Source organism: Hipposideros armiger, unplaced genomic scaffold (genome assembly GCF_001890085.2).
Source record: "Hipposideros armiger isolate ML-2016 unplaced genomic scaffold, ASM189008v1 scaffold_120, whole genome shotgun sequence".
NCBI lineage: Eukaryota > Metazoa > Chordata > Mammalia > Chiroptera > Hipposideridae > Hipposideros > Hipposideros armiger.
In genome coordinates this window covers 13,346-32,609 of record NW_017731470.1, presented here as the reverse complement: position 1 = coordinate 32,609, position 19,264 = coordinate 13,346, and the positions used below count along the sequence as shown (strand labels likewise).

The 19,264-nt window shown below is 38.0% G+C and overlaps 1 protein-coding gene across 1 annotated transcript in view; it reads left to right on the top strand.

The window, feature by feature from the left end:
- AHI1 (Abelson helper integration site 1) overlaps positions 1–18,561 on the top strand; it is a 195,937-nt gene extending 177,376 nt beyond the window's left edge. The window contains exons 25-27 of the mRNA XM_019648087.1: positions 1,198–1,253; positions 12,476–12,578; positions 17,689–18,561. Coding sequence (XP_019503632.1) covers positions 1,198–1,253; positions 12,476–12,578; positions 17,689–17,691 — 162 coding nt within the window. The 3' untranslated portion in view covers positions 17,692–18,561. The remainder of the gene's footprint in view (positions 1–1,197; positions 1,254–12,475; positions 12,579–17,688) is intronic.
- The last annotated feature ends 703 nt before the right edge of the window (positions 18,562–19,264 follow it).

Sequence of the window (19,264 nt, the reverse complement as noted above, 5' to 3'; positions counted from 1 at the left end):
ACGCCGTCGCCGGCGACTCATGGCAGCCCAGCTCCAGGTTGAGCTGTTGTTCAGCATCTTAGCTGTGGAGGGCAGTGTCACTGGCCCTCATAGGTGGGATCCGAACCGGGGCCCTCTGGCATCCCAAGCGAGTTCTCAACCATCGCGCCACTCGGCCGGCCCTAAGCATGCTTATTTTTTATTCAGAATGAAATTTTCATTTGTCACAAATTAAAAACAGTATATGTTTATTACATAAATTCAGTATAAAAAATTAACAGACATTCAAAAAAATCTGTGAGATCAGTTGCGCCCGACGAAGGGTTAAAGATAGTCAGTGTCAAATCTTGCTGAAGAATGATCTTGCAGAAATCTGATTGTGAAGGAGGAAATAAAAAGACAAAACAAGCTTCAGTAGATATAAGACTGGGAAAACAGTGGTTGCTCAAACAAGACAGAAAGAGAAGGTTGTATTCCTTTTCTTTCATTTTGTGTTTTGCATTTTTTTATTTAAATAATTAGATAAATGTGGTATATCCCTTTCATTTGTATATAATTCAGAACCTTAACATAGTAAAGTTTATATTTTTATGTGAATCTTATTAAATGGATCTTTTCCATAACATGCAATTATCTGTAAAAAAAAAATTTGCCGTCTATTTTATGGCAACATTGGGTTTATTTATAAAATACTGTCTTAAGTCAAACACCGTTTTCTCACAGTATACCTTCATTTGGAATTAATGTTCATATTCTACAAGAGCTATCTAGCACTCAGAGTGTAATCTGGCACCACTAAAAGTGCATATGTATTTGTTTTCTTCATGGAGGTGCCGTTTATAAAGCAGATACTCTGTACAAATTTTGTAGAAGATTTAAAGAACTTTCAGATTCAAAATTTTTATGTAGTTCAGTATCACTATGAAAATAGAGCATACTGAAAAGACTACGAAGGAAAGATGCCATAGGTAAATTTAGAACTTAAATAATATGCCATACAATATTAGTCAATTATTTCAAAGCCGACTCTTTTGCCACACACCTGAAAGCTGACTTTATACAGGGCTTAAACAATCTATTGGTTTATTTATGATCAGAACAGGCATGCTCTCCCCTCATTCAGCAAGTTGGTGGGTTTTCATCATGTGAATATTGTGTGTTGTCTTCTCTAATTTTTTACTTCCTGCTTGTTTTTTTCTTCTTTTTCTTTCACAACAGTCGGTCAATAAGGACAAGTCTAAGGATTTCAAACGGGGCTCAGAATCTATGACACAGTAAGCAACTTTTCTTCCTAAAGAATTTGCAGTGGTAGATATTTGGGATTTTTTTTTATTAAGGACAATTTCTCCGTTTCACTTTTCGTAACATCACACTACAAGTTAAATTTCAGATCATTGGTTTTTAAAAGAGTTTAGCTCGTTTGAGGACAATATTTTCATGGTTGGACTTTAGGATGTGTTTGACAAAGTTAGAAGAAATAATATTTAACAAAATAATAACACACTAAATTTTTGTTTTATTGACCCATTTTGTCATTTATTTCTGCTTGAATAACATTTTGAAATGACATTAACTGGAAACAAGTAGATTATATGGCAAAAAAAAAAAAAGAATCATGAAGTGTTTATTTTCAGGCATTAAAAGAAAAAAAGCTAATACCCAGAACATTATCATTGTATATTTTTTACAAATGCCTAATGTATTTGAGCAGTTTATTTTGAGTTAGTTATTTTAAAAATCTTTAGGAACTTTTTGTATTTTTGTCAGGTACTTGCTGTGTAGTTTAATACATATATAGAAAAATCCCACTTTTACCTCAAAAAAAAAATTACATCAAAAACATTCCCAAAATATTTCTCAATTTTTATCATTGCAGATCATTTTGTACCTAGTTTTAAGCCCGAACTTTATATTCACACATGAGAGTGGCAGCCTTAAACAGCCCAGGCAACTGCCATGTGCCTTCCCATTTTCACCACCATCATCCCCACATGCACAAGAGCGCACGCTTACAACATGTGCCCACAGATAACCCCTGCTGAATTTCCATCAGGAAAAGATTTGTTCAAGTTAACCCTGCTGTGCGCTTTGACATTCTGAAGAATAAATACTGTGATCAGATTCTGAATCAGATGACAGTCTAATTTACAAGAATTATCAAATGAAACTGCATCATTTCACAAGATATTTCATTGTACAGATAAAAGATAAACATACTTTTTAAATGGTATTTAAAAGAGTCACAGAATGATGACCTAAAAGATACTTTAGAAATTTTCCTCTTATCTCCTCTGTTTTATAGTCAAGAAAACTAAGAAGTAAGTCCTTGTGCCAACTGCACAGGGCACATTTATGCCAGCTCTTGGACCAAGACCTGACTCTTCTGATTCCCAGATTTGTGTGTGTGTGTGTGTGTGTGTGTGTGTGTGTGTGTGTGTGTGTTTTAAACTACATTCAGTGTTGTCAGGCTCCTTGGTAAGATACCATTTTGCTGTAAATGAAATTTTTTTCTGAGAGAGAAACTCTTTTAATTATTATCTAACTATATAAATAGCCCTGTCGTGCTTCAGAGACAGTCACTCACGTTACGACATTGGATGATAGCGAGAACCGTTGCCCTGCGGCAGATGCACCAGTGTTCTGCCCTCTTTTACACATGGAGAAACAAGATCTGCGAGGTTGCGACCTGTCTCAAGTCGCTGCAAGTAGTAAGCAGCAGGCCCAGTACCAGAACGCACGCAGGTCCTCTGTTTCCTAATCTCCTGCCTTTCCATGGTTTCCCTCTTGTCTGTCAGAAGGTGCAAACCCATGTCCCAGGTCTTTACATTTTTTGTTTTTGTTATACCTGCCAGGTATGCTTTCAGTTCCAGTCTCCGAATAATTAAAATTTTGCATAATAGTTGATAATGCAGTCACTGACCCTAAGGAGTTTATACTCAACAACAGATTACACATTTAAAAAAAAAAGACGAACAATGAGAACAAACTACATTTCAACAATCAAAAAATAATAACCATATTTAATACATTATGGAAACAATGCTCTCAGTGTCTTTGAACACCTTTTATAACATTTTTTGAACTTTTTACCTAATATGGAAATGAATATGGAAATGAAAAACTGTAGGTACTCCGAGGACATGGGATACCTATTTTCAGGTGATTCAGAGATCCATGCCATGCCCTCCAGATTCACATTCAAAAAGCCTCACGAACATCCCAGCCATTCTCTCAAGGCTGCCAGGGCAGCTCAGCTATTCCTTTTGAACTTAAGAATAAACCTCTTAGGAAGCTGTGAAAATAAATTTCCATGAGAAGATTAGATATGTCTAAATGCTCAAATTTGTCAAAGCCTTTGAATTTTCCCTATAGCTGTTAATTTCTTAGCAGTAAGTGTGAATTATACTACATCTCTCATGACTGGAAAATTGTAGGCATGTGGAAGGTGAAAATACTACATATAGCCCAGTGTGTACAAAGAAGTCATCTCTTTATTTAATTTACTTAAGTGAGTCCATTGTACCCAAGTAAGTGGACAGAGGCTAAGCTTTTTGTTTCTTTTCAGCCTTGCCATTCAGTTTGCAACATTTGCTGATAAGTTGATTGACCAAAATATAGAAATGAGCCACTTAGGACTGCCTCTTACCACTTTCCACTTGAATCTCTTGTCTTGTTTGATGTTTTGTTTTGTTTTGTTTTGTTTTGTTTTGTTTTGTTTTGTTTTGTTTTGGAATGTCAGTCACTTCTGTGCACACAATTTATACACGTTTTAGTAAAGCTACTCTCTTATTAAGACATCAAGAAGAAACTTCTATATGTTAATTGAACAAAGACATGTTCTTGAATGTCTTAAACTTTCACCTTTTGTACCTCATGCCTCTGTGATGTTATTGTCTGCTTCCCCAGATAGAGTTTGTAATGAAGCTTCTATAAATATGTGATAATCCTGATAAGTAGCATTAGTGTTCCCTAGTTACTGATGTTTTATCATGAGTTTGTTGGATTTTTTTAAACATAGAATTCTTTATTTTATTAACAGCATTGGTCAGAGAACTTAATTTACATGGTTAGTTATCCTAGAGTCCTTTATTTATAAACACTCAAATGTAAATGAATGAATGAATGAATGAAATCTCTTACTAATACAGGGTAGCTATGAAAGTTAATTCCAAGTATCCTATTACCCCTCCACTATATACTTTTTCATCCTTATAGCAGTCCTATTCCAGACTCCTTCAATTGCTTCTTGTCTTTGTGAGAAGGGGATAGTTTACCTTTTTTCCCTAAAATATCCTGTTACTTGCAACTTTTTTTAAGTTCTTACTTTGATTACCCATTTTTCAACCTTTTTCTCACCCTCTACACTCCACCCCCATTTCTGAATTGAAAACCATCCATTGTCAGGTGTGTGATATCACAGTGTCCTTATATATTCTTAAATACGTTCCCTATCAGATACATGATTTGCAAATATTTTCTCCCAATCTGTTTTGCCTTGTTATTCTTTTTTTGAATAGTGACTTTCAAAGAGCAAACTTTTTCTAATTCTGATGAAGTCCACTTTATCATTTTTTTTCTTTTATGAATCATGCCTTAGTGTAGTATCTAAGAAACCTTTCCCCAAAGTCGCAATGGTTTTCTCCTATATTTTCCTGTAAAGTTTTATAGGTTCAGGTTTTATATTTAAGTCTATGGTCTGTTTTGTATATGGTATGAGGTTTGGATCAGAAGGGTTTGTTTTGTTTTGTTTTGTCTGCAATTGGACATCCAGTTGTTAGAGCACCATTTGTTGAAAAACAATCCTGCCTCAACTGAATGGCGTTTTGAATCTTTGTTGGAAATCATTTGTCAGTATATGTGTGGGTCTCTTTCTGGACTCTATTCTGATCTATTGATCTACTTCTCTGTCTTTGTATCAGTAACATACTGTCCTGATTACTGTAGTTTTATAATGTCTTGAAATCAGGTATTATTGATCCTCCAACTTTGTCCTTTTTTTAAAGATGTTTAGCTACTCAAGGTCCTTTGTATGTCTTCATGAATTTTAGGGTGAGCTTGTCAATTCCACAACAAAGCCTGCTGGAATTCCAATTGGCATTACCTTAAATCCACAGATGAGTTTGGAGAGAATTGACATGTTAAGAGTATTGAGTCATCTGACTTATTAACACGATATATTTCTCCATTTATTTAGGTCTTTAATTTCAGCACTGATTTTAGTTTTCAGTGTATAACTTTTGCACATATTTGGCTGATTTATTTCTGCATATTTCGTACGTTAATGGTATTATTTTTCAATTTCAATTTACAATTGGTTGTTGCTAATTTATAGATTGTTATAATGTATGTTGACCTTGTATCATGCCACCTTTCTAAACTTTGTTAGTTTTAATAGCTTTTTAGTAGATTTCACCAAATTTTCTACATATATATATAATCATGCAGATAAAGAGCAGTTTAATTTCTTCCTTCCCAATCTGGATTCCTTTTATTTCTTCTTTCTTTGCCTTTATGGCATTGGCTAGAACCCCCAGTACAATGTTGAATAGAAACAATTAGAGTAGACATTATCTTCTTCCTGATCCTGTGGGAAATGAGTGGGAAAGCAGTCAATCTTTTCTTCACTATTAATTATGATATTATCATAGGTTTTTTTTTAAATAAATGGCCTTTTTAAGATAGTTTCCTTCATTTTCTAGGTTGCTGAGAGTTTGTATCAGGAGTGGATGTTGGGTTTTTGTCAAATGCTTTTTCTGCATCTGTCAAGATAAGATAATTCTATGATCTTTTGTTTTGAATTTGTTAACATAGTAAATTACACTAACTTTCCAAATGTTAAACCAACCTTTCAATCTTCGGATAAACCCCACTTACACTTATAAATTGGTGGGCTTGATTTGATAAATTTTTATTGGGAATGTTTTGCATTTTGTTCATGAGGAACATGGGTCTATAGTTTTCTTGTGATGTCTTAGTCTGGTTTTGGAGTCTGGGTAAACTCGCCTCAGGTAATGAGTTGGGAAGAATTCCCATCTCTTCAGTTTTCTGGAATAGTTTGTATAGATTTGGTGTTACTTCTTCTTTTTATGATTTCTCTTTCTTTATTGATATTCTCTATTTGATGAGACATTGTTCTCATATATTACTCCAGTTCTTTAGACATGGTTTCCTTTAGCTCTTTAAACATGTTTGCAATAGTGGATTTCAAGTCTTTGTCTGGAAAGTTCAATGTTTGGGCTTCCTAAAGACAGTTTCTTTTTTCCTGCTCTGTATTTGTCATGCTTCTCTTGTGTCTTTGCATGTCTTGTAATCTTTTGTTGAAAAGTGGATGTTTTAACTGATATAATGTGACAACTCTGGCAGTTAGATTCTTTCTTCTCCCCAGGGTTTATTGTCCTTGCTAGTTATTGTAGTTGTTCTTCTTAAGTGACTTCTCTGAGCAAATTCTTATTCTGTAATTATAATATTTGGCCACTGAAATCTCTCCTTGGTGAAATTAGTGATCAGCTATTAATCGGGTTAAGCTGGAACCAGGAAGTCTCCCAGTCTTGCTAAGGGGCTCTGTATGTTGTGCACACTTGCAACACTCAGCCAGGCAATTGACAGCTCTGTCTTAGCCTTCACTTCCTGCTTGAACAGAGTGTAAGGTCACCCAGAGGTGAGAGCTTAAGGCCTTCTTGGGCCACCCCTGTGCATGCTCACAGCCCTGCACATGGTGTGACCTTCTAGACTCCCAGGAATATGTCAGGAGCTTTTCAAAACTTCTTTGGACACCTGATTTCCCCAGGTTTTCCTTTTCAGCTTTTTAGCCACTCTGTCATTCACCTACTTTTATCCACCACTCAAGTAGCCATGAAGTTAATTACAGTTTTCAACAAATGCTTCCCAGGGTAAGACAGGCCCTTAGAGAGGTCAAGTATTGATAGGCTTACAAGTGGGGTCTTCCAGGGACCCAACAGATAGGTCAAATAATGAATTCTTTAGAAATGAGTCTTTGAAAGAGCTCTAGTGTTATTCTGCTCCCTCCAGTGGCTGCCAGGCTACTGGCTTTCACCATAAATGCAAGCTGTTCTTTTTTATTTTTTTAAGATTTTATTGGGGAATTGGGGGAGCGGAACAGTGTTGGGGAACTGGGGAAGGGGAACAGCCAATTTGCTGTCCTTCAATCTTAGTTGTGGAGGGCGCAGCCAGCTCAGTTCCAAGTCCAGTCGCCATCCAGCTGCCCATCAGCAGCTCGTGGCCACTCAGCTCAAGGTGCCCATGTTCAATCTTAGTTGCAGGGGGCGTAGCCCACCATCCATGCAGGAGTTGAACTGGCAACCTTGTTAGGAGCACGTGCTCTCACCAGCTGAGCCATCCTGCCACCTGTTGGCAGCTCAGCTCGGGCACAGCTCACCGGCCCGTGTGGGAATCAAACTGGCGACCCTGTTGCTCAGAGCTCATGCCCTTAACCAACTGAGCCACTTGGCCGGCCCCAAACTGTTCCTTTTTTAAGGCCACCATAGAGCTGAACAGTGGGGGATGAGACTCGATCAAGTTAAAAAGCCACAAAGTTCAGTGTCTTACAAGATTCAACCTTTTTTCTTTTTCTTTCTTTGTTTTTTTTTTTTTGTTTGAATAGACATTCCCTGGGTTGCTACAAGTTTTTGGCTAATTTACAGAATTCTGAAAAAGTGGATTCTAACCATATTTGCCAACTTTTCATAGCTTATTCAAGGAAGAGAATTCTCAGAAGTCCTTACTCCGCCATTTTCGCTGATATCAGTGTATTCTTCAGATATTGGGTAAACTCACCAGTGAGGCTAACTGGGCCTGGAGTTTTCTTTTTTAGGTTTTTAACTACGATTTTAATTTATTTAATAGAAGTAGTGCTAGGTTATCTACTTCTTTTGTATAAGTTTTGATAGTTTGTGTCTTTCAAAGAGTTTATCCATTTCATGCTAGTTGAATTTATTGTCATAAAGTTGTTCATAATAGTCCCTCATCTTTTTAATATTGATATAATAGAACCTGAAGTAATAATGCCTCCCTAACTCCTGCAGTTGATATTATTTTTTTTCCCCTAATCAGTCTGGCTAATGGTTTATCAATTTTACTGATCTCAAAAAATCAACTTTTTGTTTCATTGACTTTTTTTTTAAGATTTTTATTGGGGAATTGAGGAGGGGGAACAGTGTTGGGGAATTGGGGAAGGGGAACATTGTGTTTTCCAGGACCCATCAGCTCCAAGTCAAGTTGTTGTTCTTCAATCTTAGTTATGGAGGGCGCAGGCTCAGCTCCAAGTCCAGTTGCTGCTTTCAATCGAGTTGCAGGGGAGCACAGTCCACCATCTAATGCGGGAGTTGAATCAGCAACCTTGCTGCTAAGAGCACGCGCTCTCACCAGCTCAGTGGCATCTGAGCTTGAGCGCAGCTCAGTGGCCCATGTGGGAATCGAACTGGCGACCCTGTTGCTCAGAGCTTCACGCTAACCAACTGAGCCACTGAGCCGGTTTCATTGACTTTTGTTTATTGTTTATCTGTTTTCTATTTCGTTGATTGCCACTCTGGTATTTATTTCTACTTATTTTGAGTTTAATTTGTTCCTCTTTTATTTTTTAAAGTGGAAACTGGTCATTGATATGACACCGTTCTTCTCCCCTAATCTGAATATTTAGTGCCATAAATTTCCCACTAAGTACTGCTTTGATGATATTCCACCAATTTTAATATGTTGTGGTTTCATTTTGTTTTCTTAACACTTTCTAATTTCCATTTGGATTTCTTCTTTGACTTATTGGTTATTTAAAAGTGAGTTATTAAATATCCAATATTTAGGGATTTTTCCGGAGATCTTCTGTCAGATTTCTATTTTTATAATTCCATTGTGGTCAGAGAACATACGTTGTATGATCTGAATCCTTTTAAATTTATTAAGAATTGTTTCATGATCCTTAATATAGTCCCTCTTGATAAGTTTTGAGGGCCCTTGATAAGTGTGTGTATTATGCACTTGTCTACTGAAGTATTGTTTTATAAATAAATTAGACCACATGAGCTTGATAGTATCTTATGTTGACTTACTGATTTTCTGTCTACCTATTTTATCTATTATTGAAACTTGGGTATTGAAATCTCCAACTAATGTTTAGGCTTGTTTTTTTCTTGTTGCAGTTCTGTTAGTTTTTGGGTCATATACTCTTAAGCTCCGTGTTAGGAGCCTATATATTTAGGATTGTTATGTCCTCTTGAAAGACTGACACTCTTATTATTATGAAATGACTTTGTTTACTTCTGATAATATTCTTCTGCAGTTTACTTGACTTAATATTAATAAAGTCACTCCAGCTTCCTTTTAATAGTGTTGGAATGGTATATGTTTTTTCATATTTTAAATATAAAGACAAAAATAGGTAAAAGTTAAAGTGTGTTTCTTATAGGCAACATACAGTTAAGTTCATGCTTTTTTTTTGTAATCCAATATGACCATCTCTGCCTTTTATATAGGGTAATTAGCCATTTTAGTTTAATATGATTATGTGGTAGAATTTTAGTCTATCATATTGCTTTTTTTAAATTTATCTTCTCAATTTTGTTTCCTTTTTTGTCTTTTTCTGCTTTCTTTTAGATTTAGTATTTTTTTATCCATTTTATTGTGTTTGTTAGCTTATTATCTATACTTCTTTTGCTGTTTTAGTGATTAGGGTTTATAATACAAATCTTTATCACACAGTATATCTTCAAGAGCTTTAAAATAGTATATTTCCATTTCTTCTCTCCTGACCTTCATGCTTCTATAATCATATATTTTATTTGTATATGTTATAAGCCCCTCATTTACATTGTTATTATTTTTCCTTAAACTGTCATCTTTTGAAGAGATGGAAAATATGAAAGTCTTACATACTTGCCCATTGTGTTACCATTTCCAGTGTTTTTCGTTCCTTTGTATAGACCCATATTTCCATCTGTGGTTTTCCTTCAGCCTGAAAACCTCCCTTTAACATTTCTTGTAGTGTTAGCCAGCTAAAAAAAATGCCTTCACTTTTTACATGTCTGGAAAGGTCTGCTTCACCTTTGTATTTGAAAGCTGTTTTCACTTGGTATACAATTCTGTGTTGAAAGATTTGCGTTTTTTCCTGGCACTTTAAAGATGCTGCGCCAGTGTCTTCTCATTTGCATTTTTTCCCAACAAGAAATAGGCTGTTGCGCTTATCCATGTTCTCTGTGCATAACATGTTTTCCCCACTTTGGTTACTTTTAAGATTTCTCTTTAGCATTGGTTTTGAGCAATTTGGTTATGATGTGCCTTGTTGTAACTTTCTTCATATTGCCTGTGCTAGCGTTTGGTTGAGCTTGGATCTGTAGGTTTATAGATTTCATCAAATTTGGAACATTTGGGGCCACTTTTTCTTCTGCTTTTTTTCCTGTACCCCATTATTTCTCTTCTCTTCTTTGAAGATTCCAATTAAATGTATATTAGGCCATGTGAAGATGTCCCATAGCTCATTGACTATTTTGTAATTTGGTGATTTTTTTTTTAATTCTTTTTTCTCCATGCATTTCATCTTGGATAGTTCCTACTGCTCTGTCTTTCAACTCTAATCTTTTCTCTGCAATGTCTAATCTGCCTTTAATTCCATCCGGTATATTTTTCATGCCAAGCCTTTTAATTTCCAACTCTAGAAATTCAGTCCGGGTGTTCTGTATATCTTCCATGTGTCTACTTAACCTGTAGAGCAGGTGGAATACAATTATAATAACTATTGTAATGTCTTTGATCATTCTAACATCTGTGTCAGTTCTGGGCTGGTTTCATTTTTTGTCCTTATTATGGGTGTTATTTTCCTATTCCTTTGCCTCCCTAGTACATTTTTATTGGATGCCACACATTGAAAATGTTATCTTGTGGCCGCTAGATACTTTTGAATTCCTATAAGTATTCTTAAGCTCTGTTCTAGAATTTTTTAAGCTTCTTAGAAACAGTGCGTGATTCTTTTAGGTCTTTTAAGGTTTGTTAGGCAGGACCACAACCATCTGTAGTCTAGGTCTTTGCATTCCTCGCTGTTGACACAGATCCCTTCTGTACTCAGGGCCCTTTGCGTTGTGAGGTTCTCCAACCTGCCCGATGGGACTAGGCCCTGGTTCTGGCCTCAGGTGATTTCCTCATGAGCATGCACTCATCAGTCCTTTACTGAATCCTTGAAGGGAGCCCTTTGCAGGTCTTCATGTTCTCTCTCTATGAGGCTGTCTCATCTCTGGCACTCTGTGAACTCGACCCTCCTTGGTCACCCTGCACACCAGCTCCCACTCAGGGAGTCACCGTGCTTCACATAGGTTTCTTCTCCCTGTGCCATGACCTGGAGTCTCTCAGGGTAATAAACTGGGCCCTCATCGGGCTCATCTCATTTTTTTCCCATATCTTAGGGATTGCTGTTCTTTGTTGCCTGTTACTCAGTATCTTAAAAACTGTTGGTTCATATATTTTGTCCAGTTTTTTGTTGTTGTTGTGTTAGGCAAGAGGTAAATCTGGTCCCTGTTACGTCATCTTGGCTGCATGCAAAAGTTCAGACCGTTGTATGTATTTTCAAGGTAGACTTCTGTTAGATTGCACGTAGATTATGGTAGCGAAACAGTGGAGAGGGTCATACAGTCTGATTTTCCCACAGTGGTCAGGAAAAACCAAAGATGTAAGACAGCATTTAAGTCTTAAAGACCATGCAGAAACAGAGTGAACAAAAAGAGAAGGACCTAGAAGTCAAAAGGATTGTAGGAGCTAAGGCACAAAGATGTATAAGTGCCTGAGATACCCAGAGACCAGCAGGGTGCTCTGTGTCTGAAACAGGTTGAAAACTGGGGCCTGCCAGCAAGATTTAGTCCTGTTATCTTCATTTGGGTCCACTGTGTATGTGTAATTTTATTAGTTGTCCAAATATAAAAAGGCATCACTTAAATGCAGATTTCTGACTTCTCTTAAAATAACCTGAAGTCCTGAACCACACTTCACCTTCTTTCATGGCACCCATCAGTGGAGCTGCAACACTAGATCGCCTCCCTTGGATGGGCCTTCCACTCTCCACTTCGCCACAGTCCTGCTGTTAGCCCTGGCTTGCTTCCCTCATTCACCTCATCATCATCTCCCCTTTGTCATTAAGGAATCTCCCATACTTTGACATACGTATGCAAGCACACGCACTTTTTCATTTAATTTGATAACATCTTTCTGGTTTTATCTAGGCATCTTTCTGAGAGTAGTAAAATTTGTTTTATTCTTGTTCCTTCATCATAGTTAAGGATTCCAGCCAACCATCTTAAAGTTTTATGTCTCTGAATTATTTTGAGCATCTCCCTGTCTCACACCCACGTGTATACTCAGTCTGTCAAGTGTTTTTCTCTCAGATCCTCCTACTTAGCTCCCTTTCCCATTCCCACTGCCACTTTCTTATATCAGAGCCTCATCTGAGCTGTTGCAGTAGCGTTCTTACTGGCTCCTTGTTTCTCATCTTTCCTTCCTGTAGTTCTGAAGTGGGCAGAGAACCGAGCCATGCAGACCGAGGACACGTGAAAGATACGCAGGGGAAGAAGAGTGAGCAAACCGGCCGAAAAGTCACCCTCATGGAGGTAAGAGGAAAACTAAGCAAGTTGTATCATAGCGTCAACAGGAAGAGATTTAGGAAAGGCATGGTCAGCAATGACAAATGCCAAAAACAGGAGAAGTGAAATAACGATTGAAAAATGCCCTTTGGGATTTGCAGCCAAGACACCATTTGTGACTTTCGACAGCATGGTTTAGATGGAGAGTCCTGGAAGCATGAATCGGGTTGCCTCCAGTCCAAAGAGAAATGACCACCAGAACAGACTGCTTCTCTAAGAAGCTGACTTCAAAGGAAAGAAAAAGCTGGGCAATAGCTAGTGGAGTTCACAGGATGTAGAAAGGATCTTTTATAGAGAGGGGAATAGTTACAAACTGAGAGGAGAGCATTCCTTGAAAGGAGCCATTGGAGGTATAGGTTACGGGTGGAATCCCACGGGGCCTAAGGAAATATACAGGATTAGAATTTGAGACGAGGGTGGTGGGGCACAGTTTCCACTGAGACAGACAAGTGGGACGACATGTGTTTGAATGGCGATGTTTTGGGATGAGAGGGTGGCGTATAGGAAAGGCCTTTCAGAAGGCTTCTGTTTCCCCTACTAGGTTGAACTCAAGTTTGTCTGCTGAAAGTGAAATGGTACATACAGCTCTGCCACACCCACTTTTATGAAACTGTCCCTTTCTGGGAGCTAGATTCAAATTTTTCATAAGTACTTTTAGATTTTAATTGTAAAAAAATAAAATCTAATTGTACAGATCAATAATTATATAACCATTGGTTAAGGAATGACTTTTTAACCTTGATACCAGAATCAGAAACCATTTTGAAATACAATTTTAGATTTAAATAATAGAACTTTAAAATGATGTACTGGCATAACTCGGAGATATTGCAGGTTGGGTTCCAGACCACCGCAATAAAACAAGTCACGAATTTTTTGGTCTCCCAGTGCATATAAAAGTTATGTTTACACTATATTGTAGTCTATTAAGTGTATGAAAGCATTGTGTCTAAAAAAACAAATGATGTGTTTACCTTAATTAAGAATAATTGCTGAAAAATGCCAACCACCCTCTGAACCTGTTGGGCAAAATGGCACCAATAGACTTGTTCAACGCAAGATGGCCACATATCTTCAGTTTGTAGAGAACACAATATCCGTGAAGTGCAATAAAGTAAAGCACAATAAAATGAGGCCTGCCTATATGTCAAAGAGAAAAAAACCACCATAAGAAAAATCTGAAAACAAACAATAAGATGTGGAAGAATTTCATAAAATACATGACAGATAAAGGGTTAATATTATACTCTTAACATATAAAAAGCTTTACAAAATCAACAAGGAAAAGGACACCAACAGAAAAATTGGCAAAAGGTGTGCACAGGACGTTCTTAAAGGAATACATGTAAATGGCAATGAACATAAGAAAAATGCCCACGTTCCAGTGATCAAATTAATAGAAATTAAAACAATAAATTATATATTTTCCCTCACAAAATGGCAACAAGTCTCAAACTTACAATACCTAGTGTTAATAAACGCTGCTGGTAATGGTGTAAGACTGATCTAATCTTTGTGGAGGGTAGTTTGGTCATGCTTTTTTTTTTTAAGTTTTCAATTGTTCATGTCCTTTGACGTAGCAGTTCTACTTCCAAGGGATCTATTGTAGGAAAAGATTCAAGTATACATGCAGAGATTCAACTAAAAGACTATTCCTTCAAGCAGTGTTTTAAAAACAGAAGGACCCTGACCAAGGCTACATAGACATTTAATAGCAAACCACCAAGACCTCTTATCTCCTAACATTTATTATGATACCTATAACTAATAAAGCTCTTTCCAGTATTTCTACTAGGCTTCTCCGCTACCTGAATTCCCTACCATAGAAAAAGATACTCAATAAATATTTTATGGCTAAAAAATAAAAATAGAAGGAAAAAATTCAATTTCTGTGACTAAAGATTTGATTAATCTATGTAACATTTATGAGGTCTGACAATTAAGTTCATGAACTCATCCTAGAAAAAGTGCTACATACCTCATTGCTGAATATCACTACGGTCACCTTCGAAGTACTCCCCTTGGGAAGCTATGCACTGATGCCAGGGCCTAGTCCACCCTTCAAAGCAATTTTGGAACTCTTTTTCTGGAATGGCCACCAGAGCTGTCGTCGTATTACCCTTGATGTCCTGAATGTCATCAAAATGTCTTCCTTTCGATATTTTTTTTTTTTATCTTTGGGTAAAGAAAGAAGTCAGTGGGGGCCAGATCAGGTGAGTAGGAGTGTGTTCCAATACAGTTATTTGTTTACTGGCTAAAAACTCTCTCACAGACAGTGCCGTTTGAACTGGTGCATTGTCGTGATGCAAGAGCCATGAGTTCTTGATGAAAGTTCAGGTCGCCTCGCCTGGGGAAGAGCGCAATGATGGTGCCAACTTGGGCCAGTGAAGCAACTTCCTCCACAACTAGACTGAAGAACAAAAGGACAGCAACTTGTCTGTTCCCCTTCCCCCAATTCCCCAACTGTTCCTAGCCCCCAATTCCCCAATTAAAAAAAAAAAAGGTGCTCACTTTCTTCCTCTGTGAGCTCACCGGGGTACTTTAGGAGGAGATAACTTAGAGGAAGACTGGATTTGGATTCATTCTTGTGTCTTTTGTTAGGTGACATCCCTTCCCTTTCAGCAAATCTCTTAGCCTTTTGGTGCCTGTGCTGTCACCATTCATCATGACAATGTGCCACTCTTGCGGTTGTCATGGGGGACTATCTGGTCAGAGCCTACCCTTGACTAGCTCTTCTCCTTGTCCTGTTATTCTGTCCCTTTTCTCCCCTTCATGGGCAATCTTTGCCATTTTCTGTCCAGTGTTCCTTCCGCTTCTCGTTCTGATTCATTTCCCTGAAAGATGTTATCTTTACTGCCTACTTCAGCTTCTTCTGGTTAAATTTCTCTTCGGGTTTCCTCTCCTGAGGGTCCTCCTGGCTTCGCTGTGTACTTCTGCCAGTGCAGGCTCCCCCTGATTACCTTGCCCTACATCTTCTGCACGTGCAGATCTGTCTCACTATTTCCAGCTCTTCTCCATCTCTGGCCCTTCCCTTTTCTGTTTTCCTTCTTATTTTTGTCCTACCACTCTCATAAACCCTCCTCTCTGCTTTACCCTGTTATTCCTCTGAGATCCTTTTACCTTCCTCACTGTCCCTTGGAGATGTCTTTAGGGTCTCTGGGTGACTTGCACCCAACATCCATTTGAGCCTTTACTGCTTTCTTCCCCATTTTTATCAGACCCTAATTTGTGGCAAGTTTGATATACTTCACCTATCTATGCACAGGGACAGAAGAGATGCCCCTTTTTTTGCCCCGAATGAGATTGTACCTTGAACACACCATATTTGTACCATTTTATACTGTACTTCAGTTGCTTTCGTGAGCTTCACTGTGGTAGCTCTGTTTAACAAATTTAACATCAGGAAACACAGACTGACAAAGGATTTTTTTTCCCTCACATGTAAATGTTTGTCATGAGAAAAGATAATGCGAAGTGTACTTAAACACTTCGGGCCTTTCCCTGAAAGCACAGATGTTTCCGAACTGCCCTGTGCACCAGGGCAGGAAATAGTTACCCTGCCCTTTCTTGCCTTTACTTTTCTCAGGAGTGATCGATGGAATCGACCACACCTTAACCAAAATGCCATCATTCTTAGGCTGCCGTTTGTTTTCTTAGAGCAACCAAGTGTTAAACCCTTTCTGTTGAAAGAAAGGACGACATTTTTGTGTAAGTCCACATACTCATCACTAGTACATCAATAATCACATTAAAAACTTAAGGCTAGGGCCGGCCGAGTGGCGCGATGGCTAAGAACTGGCTTGGGACGCCAGAGGGCCCCGGTTCGGATCCCACATATGAGGGCCAGTGACACTGCCCTCCACAGCTAAGATGCTGAACAACAGCTCAACCTGGAGCTGGGCTGCCGTGAGTCACTGGCGACGGTGTAGGCTGCAGCCCCTGTGGCAGTGGGTTGTCATGGGCTACCATATGTAGCCAGCAGCCAGCGTGAGCAGCCAGCAGCCGCAGTGAGCGGCCGTCCAGAAGCCCACGACTGATCTGCCTCGCCCGGGAAGAGCGCAATGATGGTGCCAACTTGGGCCAGTGAAGCAACGTCCTCCACAACTAGACTGAAGAGCAAGGCGACAGCAACTTGTCTGTTCCCCTTCCCCCAATTCCCCAGCACTGTTCCCATGCCCCCAACTCCCCAATAAAAATCTTTAAAAAAAAAAAAACAACTTCAGGCTCGACCCCATTAGTTTATCACCCTCAGTTGTAGTATACTTACTAATGGTCTCTAAAGAAGCAGCTTCTCGTTTCATCTGTATATTGGTTCTTGGTTTGTATTAATGGTATAATTTGTTTTATCTCAAAGCTGCATCTAGATGCATAACCATCACTGTCTTTGTCAAATCAAAAATAACACAGAGTTTTTGGATTTATTTGAAAAAATAGATAATGGTTTACCCACTTGTAAAAGTAGACACGGCCACATAGACTAAACGAAAGAATGCTATTGAACAAAATGGCCCGTATCTTTTTCAGTCACTAACTCTGAAGCGTGATCCATGATGGGGTTTTTTTCCCCCCAATGAATGAAGAATTTTATAAACTCTGGTTACCTGCTACTAATTCCTGGAAGTTACCCAGGGTTTGGAGTACTTAGTGTCTGTAGTTGAGAAGTGTACAATGACACCTTGGTTTGCGAGCATAATTTGTTCCGGAAATAAATTACTCCTATTGTAAGACATTGCTCGTTTACCACGTTAAAATGTATTAGAAATGTTTGCTCATCTTGCAGAACACTGGCAAATCATGTTACTCGCAATCCAAGGTTTTACTGTATTTCTTTTTTGCTTATATTAACTTGTCAATGCTGGAGCAAGCTTTAAGCAACTGCTGATGATACTAAAAGTGTTAACATTACGTTCAAGAGGCAAACTAGAAGATATACTTTGGGCGTGTGTGTGTGTGTGTGTGTGTGTTGCACAGTGTATGTTATTACCTGTGTTGTTATGCCTGGGCATGCCAAGATTTGATGATGGCCAGAAAACATTGTTTAAATTCACTTAGTATATTTTATGTTCTTTTCTCTTAGTAAAGAGTTGAAGAATAATGAAGAGACAAAAAAACCAAATACACAGAAATGAAATGACAATAGAAACCAAATGGAATTGCTCTTCAAAGTTCAGAATTTTCAGAAACTAAGGAAGAAAGGAAGCCTCCACCATTCTTGTTCTTATGAAAGAATCTAGAAAAATCAGAAGCAAGGTACACTTGGAAAAACAAATGTGGCCTTTTGAGCTTATTTGTTATAAACCATTGTGATTGTTGTTGATCAAAGTATTGGTACTTGTATTTATTAGTAATTGCATCAAAATTACATTGCCTCTATTGGAAAACCAATAAAGAAAAAGCCATAATTGCTGCTCAGCAACTGTGAAGCAAAAGTGTCAGCATTGTTAGGGTGTTCATTAAGTAATCACTTAATATTATTATATCTGTAATTGGTTATTATCATCTGCAATGTGGTTATAGATATATGACATTATGCTCAAAACATTAAGTATCTGCTTTTCAAATTTAACTGTATTTAAAATATAAACAGTTTCAAAATATTGTGTACTCAAAATACTTCCTGTAAGGAAGGCAGGCATTAAAAGGGAACAAATTTGTTTGTTTTGAATGAATTATATATGTAACTTGATAGAGATTAAAATGTCTTTTGGCTAGACTGGCAACAGTAGTCCAAATTTCTTTACTTTAAAAAAAAGCATTTCATATTTAAGTATGTAAATGATTTATAGACTGACATTGTTCAATATTTATTTTAGTCTTAATATTTTTTAAAAATTATTACATTGCATTATTTATTTCTTTAGTTCCAGAATAAAGGTGTCATTACTATATGACTATATATTTTGAAGTGTGATGTTATAATAATAAACTTTCGTTCCTTTTTTCTTCTTGACTCTTCTCCTTTCTCAACTATGTGATCATAAGTCTGTCAATAAAATATTTAACCCCAAAAAGGTCAAAACTAATATAAAATTAGAATACTTATTTACCAAATTAGACAATTGATTCCCTTAAAATAAGAAGTGAGGGCCGGCCGAGTGGCGCAACGGTTAAGAACTGGCTTGGGACACCAGAGGGCCCCGGTTCGGATCCCACATATGAGGGCCAGTGACACTGCCCTCCACAGCTAAGATGCTGAACAACAGCTCAACCTGGAGCTGGGCTGCTGTGAGTTGCCGGCGGCGTAGGCTGCAGCCCCAGTGGCAGTGGGTTGCCATGGGCTACCGTGTGTAGCCAGCAGCCAGCGTGAGCGGCCAGCAGCCGCAGTGAGCGGCCGTCCAGAAACCTGCGACTGATCTGCCTCGCCCGGGAAGAGCGCAATGATGGTGCCAACTTGGGCCAGTGAAGCAACATACTCCACAACTAGACTGAAGAACAAAAACGACAGCAACTTGTCTGTTCCCCTTCCCCCAATTCCCCACCGCTGTTCCCATCCCCCCAATTCCCCAATAAAAATCTTTAAAAAAAAAAAAAAGAAGTGAGAAAAACAGTGCTGGGCATTGAGGTGTAAATTTTGCCCAGATGTATACCCGGTGTGAAATATCTTCGGGTAAAAATATATTTAGCTGTTATCCCTGCACATGTTGTAGAGGCAT